The sequence below is a fragment of the Mastigoproctus giganteus genome, chromosome 7, assembly GCF_048544385.1.
Source record: "Mastigoproctus giganteus isolate SK-2022 chromosome 7, ASM4854438v1, whole genome shotgun sequence".
In the NCBI taxonomy this organism is placed as follows: domain Eukaryota; kingdom Metazoa; phylum Arthropoda; class Arachnida; order Uropygi; family Thelyphonidae; genus Mastigoproctus; species Mastigoproctus giganteus.
In genome coordinates this window covers 187,344,014-187,361,466 of record NC_143581.1, presented here as the reverse complement: position 1 = coordinate 187,361,466, position 17,453 = coordinate 187,344,014, and the positions used below count along the sequence as shown (strand labels likewise).

Below are 17,453 nucleotides of genomic sequence, written 5' to 3'. Positions count from 1 at the left end.
AAATACCTGGGGGTAATTGTGCAGTCAAATATGAAGTTCGCTGAGCAGCGCAGACGGGCTGCCAAGGCCAGTCATGGAGTCTTGTCAATGATGTATAGGAATTTTGCTAGCAGGGACAGGGAGGGGATTATCCTGTTATACAAGGCAATGGTCAGGCCACGCCTTGAGTACTGCGTACAGGTCCGGAGGCCTCATTTTAGGAAGGACGTAGATTTGCTTGAGCGTGTACAGAGAAGGGCAACAAGATTGGTGAGGGGAACAGAGGGGTGCTCTTATCAAGAGAGCCTTAAGTTCTGAAAATGGAGAGTAGGCACTTGAGAGGTGATCTGATTGAGGTGTATAAGGCCTTGAATGGATTGAGCAAGCTGAATGCTGATGGGATTCTTTCTCTTGCTAAGACCAAGAACCTGAGGTGGCAAAGTTTCAAATTGAGGACAGATATTTGTAGAATAGATATGCGAAAATTTGCCTTTAGCCAGCGAGTAGTTGATTGGTGGAACAGACTTCCATCTTTTGTTGTGGAAGCTAATAGACTAAATAAATTTAAGTCTGAGCTGGACAGGCATTTGGAACGAATGGAGGGTGAACTGGGAAGTTTTTTTTTTTTTTTTTTTTTTGGCTGACGCTGCATAAGCTTTCTTTCTTGCATCATATGCCTCTATTAATGCAAATCACACGTGAAACGTTTAGAGGAGGACTTACAGAGTCCATGCATCTTCTTGTGGCGCCGGTACTGGCAAATAAAGATAGGACTAGACGGTGTAAACTGTCTGAATTACATATTGCAAGCTGGGTTCATCTCCATCCTGATTTTCTCGTAGCTACAAGCCGAAAAGTTCTTCATCTTGGAGTAGAACTCGGTGAATTTGACTGCTGCAAATTCATGCATTGCGGAGCAAAATAAGGAAGAGTCGTCGTTCACTACAGTGGAAAAAACTACATTCACTATACTTGTAAATCAGACAATGAAAACCAAAAATGGAAAAAAAACACCAAAATTATCGAAATATATTTTATTTTCACTGTTTCTACATGCTTCCTAACTATTAATTGAAAGTTTTTGTACCACAAAAATCTGCATCCTGTTCAGGAGAACGATGCATTCTCAAGGTTGCAATATTTCTTCACAAAATATTAATTAATGTTCCTTTCCGGTCTGAATTTATATGGTGAGAAATGGCGGAAGAAACTAGTACGAATACAATTCTGAAAAAGAAAAGAAATAACAGATAAAAATACATAAATTAATTGAATTAACCAAACAAATCGAATCGGATTTGTTTGGATTCGTGAAAAGGAGAGAGAAAAAATTGAGAAATAATTCATGGATTTCATAAATCATGAATAACTCATCATTTCTATATATTAATAAGTAAATAATAAATTCAACGAGTACTCCAACCTCAGAGACTTATTTTTACTAAAATTGTTTTATTTCATCTTCATCTGAAGATAAAGCTGATCTATTTTTTTTTCTTTAAATAGTATCAGGCGGTTCCCGTCAAACTTTGACAACCCTACCCCCATATATACCAAATCATTCAAATGAAAGTCAATAAAACAGATGGTTTCTAATCAGCAATACATTAACCAAATTATAGAGTCCAAATAATGTCGAAAGACATTTTCAAGATGCTTCTTGGATGCAGCCACTATTGAAGCTCAATTAGCTACCATTTGGTTTACTCACTGTCACACAACACATTGCTCTTGTAGTGTGGCATATTATAGAGTTATGAATACAACTTTCGCCCTCGTGGATGGCACAGTTGGTAGAATCGCTGTCCTCCCCATACCGGGTGAAAAAGACCTGGGTTCCAGTACCGTCGATGAAGAGAGGAATGTTTATGGCCCTTTTTCACAAAGTTAATACGTCTCAGGCGGGGGTGGCATGTTTTTCTTTCTCCTGGGAACCCGAGTTTTTCGTCCAGTAAACAGAAAATTGACCACAGAACGTATGCAATTTACATACAGTATATACGGAGTAATATGGCGTTAGTCGCTAAAACCCTTAGTGCTCCTAACACCCAATAACAACACAACCTTCGTCGTGAACAGCAGCTATATATATTCGTACCGGGAATACAATGACATCGGTTGCTCAAGAATCTAGGCAGCACTATTAACTGCAAGACTATCCGTTGAACGCACGATCCATTGTGAAGCATCGTGAACTGCTTACAACTCAGAAGCAAAATCAGCAGGTAGTAAAGTCCAAGAAAGCAATATAACGCAGTACTAATTATTTCAAGGAAGATCAGGAGCAGAAGATCAATAACAGATATATGGGGCAGCATCATGAACTTGCAAAGATGAAGTTCATCATTTTAAACTGTTATTTGTTTTTTTTTAGGAGCATTAGCAGCTAAGGCCATATTGTTCCGGGGATATGCGGTGGTCAATCCCTGACCTTTCCGCATCCTCCATATTTGGTGGTCACGGGCTCGAACCCCGGTCTAATCAAGAAGCGTGTGCTACGCAGTGCTGCTCCTGCCCACCTGGCTACAGAGGCGCCAATTTTAAACTGTATATGCAAGGCCACACGATGTCTACTACCGCATAGTAAGGGCGTCTGTCGCCTATGAGCATCCTCTCTTTTGTACATAGGGTATTAATTCTCTTCCAGATGAGGTCTTAGTAAATTTCAGCCAGGAAAAGTTGAACCAGTTGAAGTTCCAATTCATTATCTTGAGCCATGGAGATGTACGATTACAGAACAGTGAACACAAAGAACAGAACTAAGATTCGCTGCACAGTCTTAAGTACCGTGCGAGATCCCTAATTTCGCAATAACAAATGAGTCCCAGAATTTGTCACAACAAGGCACGTAAACACGCCTGGAACCTCAATTCATAAACAACGATCCTCAATGCACGAGATTTCTTGCCAAAATCCAACTTTCAAAATATTCCAGGATGTGAAGCAGCCCACCATATAATCTGCAGTATACCACACATCCATGTTTACTCCAAACTGGTACATAATATCTCTCGTCTTGAATTTCTACTGTCATTCTGCGTCAACAAGATATTTTCTCAGAATCAACTAGAAATTTCTTTAATGTCCTACGTAATTTAAATAACGATCTCGAAAAGTCTTGGAAGACCATAAATTCTCTCGCGATTCATCCAATTACCCGCTGATTAACTTTCAGTTATTTAAGCCTGGAATTTTCGATATCAGCTCCAACTTGAGGCCATCATAGCATCTTCGCTTTATTCGCTTTATCTTAAATCATGACATGGATTAATGATTAATTTATAATTACTCTCCACCTGTATTACCTTTCCAATTTACTTCAGTTCCAAAGTGTTCCAATTTTATTGGAACACACTGGAATTATCTTCTTGAGGTCCAGTATTCTGTTATTTCCAAAGCTTAATATTTATATTCTCTAGTTTTAACATGGTTAGCAGATGACGATATATGGTTATACACTCATGAGACAAAACATTATGACCACCTACCTAATATAATGTTGGTCCTCCATGTGCAGCCAAAACAGCTCCTACCTGGCGTGGCTTGGACGCTACAAGATTTCTAAATGTGTCTTGTGGTATCTGGTACCAACACGCAACCAGCAGATCCTTTAATTCCTATAAGGTCAGTGGTTCAGACGCCGCAGATCGGAGTTTCTGTTCCAACACAAACCACAAATGCTCGATGGGATTGATGTCTGGGGAATTTGGAGGCCAGGGCTACCTGGAAGTCTTCCTCATATTCCGCGAACCAGCCTTGAGCAATCCGGGCGGTGTGGCATGGCGCACTATCCTGCTGAAAGACGGCACTGCCAGAGGGGAAAATCGTTGCGATGAAAGGGTGTACCTGGTCAGCAATGATGTTTAGGTACAAAGTGTGTTGAGGGTCAAACAGCACCTGGAATTTCTCCCGTCTTCGCGAGAGTTCGCTGTATAGAGGGACGGTACTCTGTCAAGGCCAGAGATTTAAAAGTGTATGAATCCTATGTTGTATAGTATGTTGTGCCCATTGTTCTTCTGGCCTATTAGCCATCGGGCCCCTGGTGGGACCCGATGTTGTCCCTACTATGCCAACGACGAGGCTAGCCAGGTGTACCCTGTAATTTATTGTACTCTGGCAAGTCCCGCCGCCTAATTTCCTGGGATTTCAGTGGCTGGGTCCTAAAAAAAAAAAAAAAATGATAATCGCGGCGGTATTTTTGCAAGATCGCTGTTAAGAGACAGTATGTGGGGTTTGTTCGCTGAAATGACCGTGGGCTTGTACGCTAAGATGACAAGTTATAGAGGCCTAATGGGGTGGGAAATAATTTTGGTGTTAATTTAAATTTGGATGTGTGCGGATTTCACGGTGTATAGTCAAGAGAAGGGTAGGAAGACTGAAGGCTGGGGGGAAGAAAGAGAAGTAAGGGGCCGATAGGGTAGATGGCCCCAGTAGTCAGAGGGGGATTATAGGAGGGGGAGAAGACAGCGAGCCGTCTCCCCCCTGCCAAGGAATAGGAGTGAAAGCAGGCTGGTCTAGATGTCCAACCCAAATCGTCATATGACTAGGTGGCAGCAATGTGCTAGTCATTTCTCTGAGTCCTTACATGGGAGCCTTGTTGTCTTGGTCAGGTTGTCAAATGCCTGTGTTGGATGATGAGGTTGTATAATCGGGTTGTCACAGTGTGATTTTTTTTTCTGCTCCTCTTCTTTTTTTTTTTTTTTTTTTTTAGTTGGTCAGGTCCAGTTATTTTATCCATGTCATGTTCATGTGTTGAGTGAGATTGTCGTGTCAGGTGGATACAGCTGTGATGGGGTTGTCACATCAGGTTGTCATAGAGATTGTAACTTCAGGCAGACTCAGTTGTGATGTTTGATTCCACGGTTATTTCACCTAGTCATGTCCAGTTCATCATCTGAATAGGTTTCTGTGGTTGTGTAGACTTTCTGCTGGTCTGCACGGCATGGTTGTTTGCTGCAGTGGCTGAGGCTATGGGAGCGTCCTTCTTCTTGTGAAGAGGTCCTGGGCCAACTGCGCGAACGCCTTGTATGTGTCGACTTCAGTTATGGCGAGGTCTTCTTGATTACGGAGTTTAAGATGTGTTCTAGTGATGAACCTGCAGTGAGGTCCTCATATAGTGGGCAACTGTCCATTAGGTGCTCCCCCGTTTCATGTTCACCACAGAGACAAAACCACGTATCACTCAGTCCAAATCCTTGTAGTTTTTCTGTAATGGCCCTGTGTCCCGTCAGCAGGTAGGTGGTGTAGAGTTGTGGTGAGAGCCATGGTGGATAATCCGGATATATCAGCCGTATGCTGGGTGAAATCTTCTAGTTGTCGGACCTTTGCTGGTGGTCTCCCAACGGACCTGCCAAGTTTATTGGAGGTAAGCGGAGAGACGGTTCCTTTCTACTTTGGGATAATTTGTCAGATCTATGGTGCAGTCGAAGCATCTTGCCGTTCTGCCTTTCGTCAATTGAAGAAGCAGCCAAAGCTTAATGGAGTGCGTGGATACTTAGTGTGTTACTTGCTCTTGAGATGGTTATGAGTATGTGTCGCTGGGTAGACTCTTCTGGTAATCGCTTTTCCGGTTCACTGCAGCATACATAATCGCTGGCAGTAAAATAGCTTTATAATTGAGGCTGATTGTTTTCTCCTCAGACCCCATTCCTCGCATGTGATCCGTGCAAAAAGCGCGGAGTATCCTCTAATTTTCTTTCGTAAGTGCACTATGTGTGGTGTAAAGCTCAGATTCTTGTCTAAAACGACTCCAAGGTGCTTTAATTCGGTGGTAAGCTTAACTGTATTACCTTCTTTCTTGATTTGAGGGGGTCGTCTGGTATCTAGGATTCCTCTTAATAATATAGATCTTGTCTTCGAGAATGAGATCTTCAAGTTATTGCTGTTAGCCCAGCCCTCTAGAGTTTCTATTGTTCTGGTGGTGGTGGTGTTCTCCAGTTGCGCCCTAGACCCCCCAGGCAGCATCGGGACCCAGTTACATAGGAGTGGACCCAGGACTGAGCCCTGTGGGCATCCTCTGAATACTTCTCTTTTTACTGAAAAATACGGTGCTCCGCTGTCACGAACCTAATCGTCGACAAGGTAGGATTTTACGACTTGATACAGATTTGACGGTAAGTTGTCCTTCCGGAGTCGGGCCAGGACGCTTAGCCACCATAAAAGGTCAAACACCCTGGCAAAGTGTATTGCTATGACCAGAAAGTATTTATGATCTGAGGTAGTTGCAGCATCAGTAATATTTTCCAGAACATCCAGGTTGCGCACCCCTTCCTAAATTCATATTGTCGGGGTAACTGGATGCCGGATGCAGTGTAATGGATTCCTATTGTTTCTTAATAGTTGCTGAAAGAGCTTTCTCAATACTGATAAGTGCTATGGATCTGTATGACCCTGGAAAGTCCAATTGTTTGTTGGGAATTTTGGGGATGAGGCACAAGTTTGCAGATTTCCAGGCCTGTGGAAACAGGCCTTCTTTGAGGCAGTGGTTGATAGGTTAAGAAGGTCTGGCTCGAAAAGATCAGAGCCAGGAGACTTCTTGTTTCTAATCCTCATGGCAGCTGTTTCCAGTTCAAGTTTGGTGAAAGGGTCTTCTGTTGCAGTCGTGTAGTAGGTTTCATTGTCCGCACAAGGGTTATCTGCTCTGGGGCAGTGGGGGAAAGATGGTCTTTAAACATTGTATCCATAATGTTAGTAATTGTTTCCTCCCAGGCCCGGGTGTAAGTACCCTTCTGTGTCTTTGTTGCTGGTATGGCCTTACCCTAGGGAGTTTTTTTTTTTTTTTTTGATTACTCTGTATACCACACCCCAGGGGTTATCATTCCCAGTGATAGAAACAAGGTGTTCCCAACTGCGCATCTTATGCTAGCGTATGGTTGCAGTGTACAGGTTCCTTGCGTCCCGGAAGTTCTGCCTTAGTGCCTCGACTTCCACTGCCGGCCGCGAGCGCTTTGCCCGCTGGAAGCGTTTCCTTCTCCTGTGCACCACCTGTCTGAGCCTCTGTAGCTCTGGAGACCACCAGAGTATAGCCCTGGGGTTGGAGTTTTCTTTTTAATAGAGGTGTTGGCGGCTTCAGTAATGAGACTAGCGACCCTCATTTGGTGCTGATCCGGGTTGAGTCCAATGATGTTCAGAGATTGGGCTGCTGTGGTCAGTGTGGCTTGGAAAAGTGGCAATCCGCCTTCTCTATGTTATATCTCGGCTGTGCCTGTCACTTCTTGGTGTCGGCGAAGGGAGCATTGGAGCTCAAACGTGATGGCCCTGTGGTCCGACGTGGTCCAGCTTTGGTAGTCAGAAAGACATCGATTGTGGCCTCCCCCATTGAACTAGAGAATGTTGCCAGGTTGTTTGGTCTGTTGAGGACTGTGTACAGACTATTCGCTAAGTAATCATCAAGTTGTTGGGACCTATAATTCACATCCACTCCCACGACAATCTTACTGTTTGGGAAGTCTATCTTGAGGCTCCTCAGATATCTGGTTGCTGGTAGTATATCTTCGCCTGGGTGACAGTATAGCGATGCTGCACAAACTTCACCCATGGGCATGATAATATGGGCACACAGCCCAAGATGTGCAATAGTTGGTTAGTTTTGTTGCTGTTATATTTGAATTCCGAATCAATATGGTGTTTCTCTGGTATCCTGCATTGTGTTATAGGCCAGGGGAGTTCCCCCTAACCTCCTTGGAATATGCATATGGCTCCTGGATGAGAAATATGTCGAGATTTGCCTCGTTTGCCTTCTTTGTGAGCTGCGCCGCTACTGTTTTGGACCGTTGTGCGTTCAGTTGTATGAATTTTACCCTGCTGATGTTATCGGATTTAGGGCGCGTGGCCATAATCCAGTCTCATTTCGAAAGTGCTCTTTGCTTTACAGTACATCTGGGCTGAGTCCGGATGTACTATATAGCAAATTAGTAATATTCAGTGACATTTGCTGTCCTTAATTGAGTGTCTGCGCCGTAGTACACCGTTCTCCCCACACCGGGTGGAAAAGGCCCGGGTTCGAATCCCGTCGATGACGCGACGGGATTCGAAATTTAGTGGGCTTTTTTCACTCCGTGGTTGAGTTAATCGGTATTAATTCTCTTTTTAAAGGAAAAAACAAATAATATTAATAAACAGGTTTGAGAACTATAGAATAATATCTCAATTTGTTATGGGCATTTTAACTGTTATTAATAGAACTAGGGCGATTACTTACTACTAATTCTGGCTGAGGAACTCCCGGAATTGGATTAAAGTCCTGCAATATTAATGAAAAGAATGATTTAAAAACTCTTAAATATTCCTGAGCAATATTATTATATTACAAGAAGAGCTGCAAATCTGAAAGGTTTCTGGGAAATAAATCCAGCTTATAAACATACAGAATAATTAAAAAAGTACAACTAAAACTGAAAATTTCAAAATACAAGGCGTATGACGACATTAACACCTACCAATTTAAATTCAAATGTTCAAATGTTGTACTTTTCAATACAAATTTTAACGCAGTTCGGCTGTTAGCCGGACGAAACTGGAATTCGCGAAAAGATTCCTTAAATACACATTTTTACGGGCATTATGATATACGCCTGACAAAATTCAGGAGAAAAGGAACTTGCGGGAAAACTCTAAAAAGACCCTTCCACTTGAAAACCAGAAATCATCCACAATAAGGAAAAGTTAGCTGGTCCACTATATTATACCTCTTTATATGAAACGGCGGTACACAGAACTACACTTAAATATATCTGTGCCCGGCCCTTAGATCCGCAAATGCAATACTATTGTATCGGACAAAATGTAAATTTTCAATTTTCAGATGATTAAAGTATAAATGTCTTTATTAAAGTTGATTTATCTGTTAAAGATTATTTTACAAATATTTCGTTTTTCTTTGTAAATATTTAAATCTATTTAAGATTTGCTTCTTCCATTTTCAAAGTTCTAAATATATCTACTGAGTTCCAATAAAACTCTTAAAGCAGAACTCGTAGTAATTCTTATTTTAAAATACCATACTTTTTATACAGGTACATAGTTATGAGCATAATTTTCAATTGTAATATTAGAGAATGAATACAGGTTTAATCCAAGAAAAAAAGATGGTAAGCAACTTTGGACTATTGAGAAATAAAAGAGCTTACTTAGTATTATTAGTAGTAATATCGGTGGAAAATAATGCAAGAAAGCAAGCTTATAGAAAATCAGCCAGGAAAGAAAGAAAAAAAAAAAAAACTTCCCACATCACCTTACCCTTGAATAGCCTATTTTGTAATTCTATAAATTTATTCAAACTACGGACTTCCACCACAACAGATGAAAGTTTGTTAACAACAATCGACCACCCACTGCCTGAAGGCCAACTTTGGCACATCTATTCTGCAACCATCCTTCCTCAATTTGAATTTATGCCCCCTTGTGTGTGTGTTGCCTGAGCAATGGGAAGTAGGAAGTATGCCATCAGCATTGAGCTTCCTCAAACCATTCAAAGCCTTAAAAACTCGATCAGATTAAGCTCGGATGCCTAGTCTCCCGACGCTTTAATTTCCACCAATCTCTTTGCCCTTCTCCGCACCCATTCCACCAGATCTACATCCTTCCTAAAATGAAGCCCCTATACCTGTATGCAGACTTCAACATACAGTTCAATAGTGATGTGGCTTGACCATTGTCTTGTGCAAAGGGATAATCACCTCCAAAGCTGGCAAAATTTTGGTGTATCATTGACAAAACTCCATGAGCTGTCCTCGCAGCTTGTCTGCATTGCTCAGAGAACTTCATATCATACTCCCCCGAAGGTCTTTTTTCATTTTCACCCACCCTAAGTGTAGTACTGCACAGTTAGTATGTTATTCTGGGATTGCTGCTACCCATATGCAGTACCTTGCATTTGTCAATGTTGTTCTTCAAGCTTCATTGAAATTTATGAGACAATGCCCGTACTGTTACTTTACTTTACTATTTAACAGTAATTTAAAAGTTCCGAAAAATCAATATTGAAAATATTCAAAGCAATGTATGTAAATTCGTACTCGTAAACAGAAATGTATTACTTACATTTTTCACATAGTTATCGAAGGTACACGTTTGAATCTGAAATGAAATTGTAAATTCGGTTCAGTTTCTCTTATACATATTTATTTTAATGCTACAATAAATATATTTTGATTACAGCTGGAAATATTAATTTTTTTGCAAGGTTCGTTAATGATTATGTTTTAAAAATTAATTGGTCTTGCACACTGGGAAAAAAAAAAAGGTATTTTTACTTAATTTCTTTAAACAGTTTGTATTTCGACAGGGAATTACCGAGAGCAAAGGGAAATACTGACGAATGGTTGACACCACTACAGATATCTGCGAACCACGCTTGGCTAATGATGATAATTTTAATTGCCAACTCGGACCTGCCACTCTGTCCTTGACCTCTAGCACATTACCATTTCTATATATTAATTACATTAAATTATAAATTCACTTATGAATTTAATGAAATAAAACATTTTTTTTTGAAGAGAGAAAAATAATCTCTCGGCAAACTCTTGTTCTGTTGAAAGGGATATGCCATACAGGTGGATGAGAACCCATCTTGGAATGTCTTTTTTGCAAAGGTTTCAACAGAATCTTACCTATAATCTTTACCATTGAGAGATGGCATTTATCAGAGTCCAATAGATTCGGTGGACTTTAATAGTTACTTGTCATGGCCATCTGGATGCGAAAGTCTTTGCAAAACCGTCATGTACTCAGAAAATTATGCAAGACGAAATAATTCTCCATCTCCTCACAACCATCACACTGTAGCCTAGTTGATTTTACTGGACTGAAGAGTGCAATAAACTAAACCTCAGGAAAGTGAGCTAAGGCCGCGTCTTGGACTGCAAATGACAATGAGATTTGACCTTCTGGTCTGAAATGGGCAGTTCCTTTTTGCGCGTATAAGAGAGTTTTCATGGGAAGAAATAAATTTGGGTAGTACTGCAGATATTTTTGTAAAGTGTGCATAACACGTTGTGGTAATAAAGATTAAATATATGATACTGTATATATAGTACAATAGATGTTGGGTTTCACTTATTCTTTGTTTAAGCGCATATAAATACTTACTTGTTCATACAGAGAATTGTCTAAATTGCACATGACGTTCACATAACTGAGCATTTTGTCATGGCTGTCTCGAACGTATTGCTCTATGCATTGCTCAAGGTACTCACGAATCTGTAAATAGCAAAATAAAGTAAGAATTAAACTTCTGTTTAATTTCTGTTAACAGAAATTTAATCGAAGGATCGACAACCTTCTGATTGTCACAATAATTTCCTAACACCTTTCATTATGTGTCATATTAGCTTAGCCGAGTAGTTGAGTAAAAGAACAGGGTAACGTATATTTAATCCACGTGATGTGATACCACAGTCCACGATAACATTCTTGTAATCTCTATTTGTTAAATTTGATGGATCCTGTTTTACTGGACGACCAAATATTATAATCTACTAAAGAATTTAAAACGATTATAGAATATACTATTAATGAACACAAGAAGCCAACCAATCTCGAAGCTCTATATTCCTCCATTCGACATGGATTTCTCTGTTTTAAAGATGATTCTGTTACAACATCCCCATACGAGGGTACAGTTGTTGAAGAACTTGTTGAATGCGAGCTGCTATGCAATTTACGATAGGTTGGACAATTTCTGATTTCGTGATATTTAACAGCAATCATAATTTGTGCGATGTATTGATTTATTTTGATAAATGTAGAATTATTAGAACCGATTTAATGTTTTCATAATATATTTTCATTATTGTGAATCACTGCAGAACCCGTAAAGTAAAATCCATTAAGAAAATTTGGTTGAAATCCAAAAACTGGGTGTGTTAGCATAAAATAGATTCGTGGGCTGTTATTATTTTTACTTACTACTCCTCTCATCAGCCTGAAGCATCCAATAAGTTCTGCTTGAGCTTCGCCAGACACTGAAAGGAAAGAATGAATGGAACTTGTTATATCATAATAAGTATACAACATAATATGTCATCAAAAGAAGAACTACTTATTCTAAAATTTTATATTTAGCCAAGTAGAAGACCTATACAGTATTAATGGGTCTGTGGCAGAATCTTGAAAAATGGTTAAGTTTTAATTGTCTGTTTTCTTAGAGCGAAATTCGCTCAGATAAATTTTTAAAAATATATAAACCAGTGCTTTTATTGTAAGAAAAATGATTCCAGAACTCACATCTCGTTAATCGTTTATAAAAAAATTATATATTCAGTTCTTAACATAAATTTAATTTATTGTATTTAAAGCAAATACTCATAGTAAATTCCAAAGTTTTGTCCAATTCTCGTCGACAAATCTTGTCGACTCCTTTCTTTGCTGTTAGTATCTATGGCCGAATGTCGTCCTCTGAGTAACCACAGATCAACGTACTTTGAAGGATCGAAAAGTGTCAGAGGTGGTCCGACAAGTTTCATGAACAAAAGTGCTGAAATTGTCTTAGTCTTAAACGAAGCTATTGTTGGGGTGGCAATTAGTTTCATCTGGGAAAACCCGCTTTCACATTCACTTGAAGAAATGGGAATGGTATTCAGAGTCCCCATCAAATGCAACAGTTTTTCTGGATATGTCTTTTCGAGAATGTATTCACGGAATCCACGAATCATTTCTCTTTCATTTAGTTGCAGTCTGATTGACAAGTTTCTAATTTCCACTTCTCCAAATGTCAGTTGAGTATTAACATCTTCAGGCCAAGGTTTTTGATCAAATACGCGAGACAAATAATGCATAGATCATACGCGAGGCAGATAATGCATAGATCATTATTTAAATTGCATAATTTACATTCGGCAATAGTAAAGACTTCATTCAACTCAGTCATGTTTAGATGTTTGGTAGAAAAATGCTCGTGTTTGAAGATTTAACAAGCTAAATTGATAGTACAGTATTTAGCTCAGCGAGCTTGTCACCGACTTTAGGAATGCAGTTAATCTTTTTGCGGGGAAAGTGAATCTCCGGGGGTTAGTATTTGACGCATATAACTAGGGCAATTGACCTTGATCGGTAGACGGCAGCGGTAATATATTCTGCAATAATAGAACTTGTTGGTGTCTGCTTATGAGATTCTGCAATGTGAAAGAGAACTGCAAATAATAAATACCTGGAAGCCTTGGTCACCTTAAAGTTGGTGTCTTCCTCTTCAGAGTCTCTTCAAGAGAATAACAACATTGAAATCACCGTATAAGCATACGCATAGCTATATTAATATTCATGATTGTTGAGGGCAATACACATACGTGACCATACCGTCCGGCGTCACCTACTGGTGTCTTGGCCTTTAGAAAGCATTCTAATATTCGAAAAAGCAGTATATAAAACATAATATTCGAAAAGCATTACCTATAATCTATAATATTAGAAAATAGCATTAATACACGCAAATAAAAACCCGTATAAAACACATCAAACCGTCGTGTTGTAAGAAAAAACAACAGCAGTATATAATTTTGTCAAGATGTCTAAAATAGGAAGCGTCAGAAAATGAAGGAGTTGCAACTTACAGCAAAACTTCATATATGGTCTTTCTTGACGCATATCTCGACCCACACATACATCATTTCGCATGTATAGGATATAACCTAAAATAACAAATAAAAGCAAAGAGGAAGCACGCATTTCCATCTACTTTTCACTATATCTTTTTTTTTAATATATTTAAAAGTAATTTTTTGTTCGCTACACGATGTGCAAGAGCTTTAACTAATCTCTGCTAAAGTTATGATCTTTGCCTTTTATAAACTGGTGCTGGCTGTTTTTGCTATTGTTTTAAGCTGTCCGATTCTAAGAAATTCCATCCATGTAACCAACCGTCAACACTGCAAATGATACCTTGCGCCATCTATAAGATAAGTTCATTGGCTGCATGATAGACTGATAAAATTACAACAGGAAATCCTCTGGCGATTCTTTTAAAGGAAGAAACACCAAAATTCGAACTACAATTTTAATACTAAGAATAAAACCCTGAGAATACATTTCCATAGAATTCAGAGAATTCATTCGCATGCAATTCAATTTGGGCAATAAGGCCCACATGCAAATTAAGTGCGTATGTTATTTATTTTTTCATAAAATGGCTCTGATTTATAATTAAAATTAATCATTTAAAATTAAAAGTTTTTCGAAACGTTTTTTAGTTTAAAACGATATAAAAGTGAAGATCTTAGAGAACGGGACCTCCAGCGTCTGAATTAAACATATTAAAATAACATTTCCTCAACCGAAAACTAACAAAATAAAATAAAAACAAAAAGTCGATTGAGGCAGTATTGTTTTAGTATGAAGATTATTAAGAAATCAAGAAATATCCGTGTATTCTGAACGTGGGTTTAAAATTTATAAATTAATGAAATAAAGGTAACGGTAGTTAGGGGTTGTCATTACTGTGTCCCGTGCTAGCACCTGGAATAGGGATATCCTTGAAGACTGGGATGTCAATCACACCAAATGATGTATGTCTAATGGTGCGATGGTGTAATTGAGAAAGAAGAATGGAAGCAATGTGAAATGTACAGGGGATGATGTTTAGGTTGGTATACAACACAATCCTGGACATGGTGAATGGGTTGCACTTGAGCTATCCAAGGCATTATCCAGTACTCGACAACCATGTACCTGTTTACTGAAGACGGCGAAGTAGAAGACCAGATTGGCGATGCGTATAATGCCATTGGCTGTAGACACCACTGGACGCACATCCCGACTACATCAATAGAGCGATTTTTAATCAAATATTCTAAATGCTCTTTATATTGGTGGAGAGTAAAATATATGCTGATCCTCAAACGGGAAACAAATCTACGAAAGGTCATTCGAGGTTATTTCTCTTTACATCAATTCAAAAACAGTTGTTTGAAAAATAATTTGCACGATTCAGAGAAATTTGGTATGAAAGCAAACGAATGAGTTGATGCTATTTCTAAAATATGCAAATCAATCTATGGGTGCCTGTAATTGAGTTTCCAGCGGAGGAGTATTTTAACAAGGAAACGGTATTCCCCTTGACAGCAAAGCAACCATCACAACCACTTTAACACCTGTCATGCTGTTATGAGGTTGTACAAGAAATCTTTTTGTATTGGAAATCCACTCTTTCAGGAGATCAATTTGCAACTCATCAGATTTAGATTTCTCATCTCACCCTACTCATGAGTACCTTTAATGTTCAGCATAATCAGAGATACAGATCTATCTCCTTACTCCATTAGGGAAATACCCATATTTGGAAGTCAATTCTCCGCCTGTTGCTTTCTCTGTGGAAAGAGCATTATTTGGAACTACTGCACTCCTAAAAATGTCTGGAATAAGTTTCAGAGATTTGTTCCTATACCCCAAGAAATCACAGTTTTCAAAAAGATATAGAGCTTTTGTATACTCTTTATACTTTATGCTGGCCCAAGCATGGAAGATTTTGTTTCTCTGAAGTTTCCCTTGAGAATCAGAATTTATTTAATGATATCCGATCTTGACAATATTTCAACGGATGCAATTAGTATATAATATATTTATTTAATTAATACAAAATGTCTAATTTGTGTGGTATTAATCGCCGCACATACTTTGATAATTAACTGAAGGAAGCCATATCAGCCATATCAGTATTTCTTAATTGCCAATAGCAATTAGAAATACCGATATGACTTGAGGGAAAACGTGATCGGTTTAGATAATTTTAAACACTTGCCTTAGAAGGAATTTGTCATTAAGTTCCATTGTGTCCCAGCAAATCTGTCGTACTGAAGATGAAGACCAACATTATCTTGCAGGCGTTGTTACCTCTGCTGTGTTGTGTCAATTCCTTTCCTAGCGCACATGAAAGATATCTCACCCGATGAGGCAGACAACATTATATGTGGTAGGTTTACATTTTCAATTATTCCCATTTCAATGTTATTTCATTGTCACAGCAGTAACCATTTAATTATAATTCTATACACCCAGGAATTATTCGGTGGAAGCAGACCTCTATCGGACGTTTTGGTCATTACCTTAGCTTTTATCTTAGCCTTCACCTCGCATCCAGTGGGTCTTCGATTTTAAGTTTTTAAATGAGTCAAAAAATCGAACCTAAAAACAAGAAATAATAATTCTGTTCCACAAAGAAAATAAATGGATCACTTATTTATTATCCAACAAATTTAAATGCCTATTGATGAGAAACTCAAAATACATTAGAGGAAGGGACGAAGGCCATCAGCTCTTTCTGGAGAAGACTAATTCCGTCATCGGGAAATGATTTTCAAGAATTTTCTCTAGTTGTTGAAGGAGAGCTCAAAATTTGTACTACGTCCTTTAAAATATGAGATATTGTAAAGAGAAGAAATACACCTAAAATATCAAGTCAATTAATCTTCATTATGTTCTTGTACCAATATGTGCCAAATTGGAAGCAGAACCGTTATAATATCTCGAAATAAATTTGTCTTAGCATCATTACTTTTAAAACCTCGTATTGTGCATTGAGAATTTCGAACAAATCAAAGGCCGAAAGAACATGGTGTGGGCGTGCAAAATAAATCTGCAGCAATAAAAATTTGATTGCGTAAACCTTTCTGAAATCATTAGGTCCTTTGTAACTATATATGCCAAATACGCGGTCCATCACACAACACAAATAAATAAAAAATCTGTTAAAATTAGACTTTCGTAATAATAAAATTATTATAATTAATCGTTTATTGAAACATAAGATGTAGTCCGTACACAGCAAGTCAAGTAGAGCATGGTACAAATTGAAATGCATTCATCTCTCTTGAGATGTCCATTTAAGTTTGAATTCAACTTGAGATTATGACAACATTATACTTATTTATATGATATGCTTATATATGAGGGAAGATCAATTTGATCAAACCCTAAAAGTTCCTTGCAGCATGCATTGATGGAATTTGAGCTCTAGACTTTTCCAATCGATATTGGGGAACACGGCGATTACAAAAAGTCCAGGAAAGCTCTCTCGTCGTTTGCTCTTTCATCAGGATAATGTCCATACACACAAAGCCGCCTTGTAATGATTAATTTAAGATGCGTATTCACCAATTAGTCTCCCCCACTGACTTTCATCTCTTTCCAAATCTAAAGTATCTTCGGATTAGCAAAGTTCTGATGAGTTTGTTGCAATGCATACTCTGTTTTATTGAATGGCCTGTTTGGGTATCCTGCCATAATATGTTTTTTAGCAGGAATTAAAGCTTTGGAACATCCTTGGGAAAAACGTTGGGAAAAAACAATTTAATTGTCTTTCAAATTGCACTAACTACTAAGTTGAACTCGTCATGATCATCAGCCATTTGCAATCCATTGCAGGATGAAGGCCTCTCTAGCAACTTTCCAGTTCCTTCTGTTTTGTGGAATGGCCATCCATTTACTACCCACAAACTCATAAATTTTTGTAGATAGTAAACGAAAGGTTCAACAAAAGTTGA

The 17,453-nt window shown here is 38.6% G+C and overlaps 1 protein-coding gene across 1 annotated transcript; it reads right to left on the bottom strand.

Moving 5' to 3' along the window:
* Positions 1–998: 998 nt before the first annotated feature.
* On the bottom strand, positions 999–13,649 carry LOC150083434 (uncharacterized). The gene is made up of 6 exons (XM_090377280.1): positions 13,530–13,649; positions 11,890–11,945; positions 11,071–11,181; positions 10,021–10,056; positions 8,180–8,221; positions 999–1,206 (listed from the first exon to the last, which is right to left on the bottom strand). Exons 1-6 carry the CDS (start codon positions 13,642–13,644, stop codon positions 1,135–1,137), a joined length of 432 nt encoding a protein of 143 aa, XP_090233406.1. The 5' UTR covers positions 13,645–13,649; the 3' UTR covers positions 999–1,134.
* Positions 13,650–17,453: the final 3,804 nt, after the last annotated feature.

Coding starts and splice junctions, on each gene's coding strand:
- LOC150083434 (XM_090377280.1), bottom strand. CDS start 13,644: ATGCGTGCTTCCTCTTTGCTTTTATTTGTTATTTTAGGTTATATCCTA. Junction 10,057..11,070: donor ACAATTCTCTGTATGAACAA/GTAAGTATTTAT, acceptor ATTTCATTTCAG/ATTCAAACGTGTACCTTCGA. Junction 1,207..8,179: donor TTCCTCAGCCAGAATTAGTA/GTAAGTAATCGC, acceptor TTTCTTTTTCAG/AATTGTATTCGTACTAGTTT.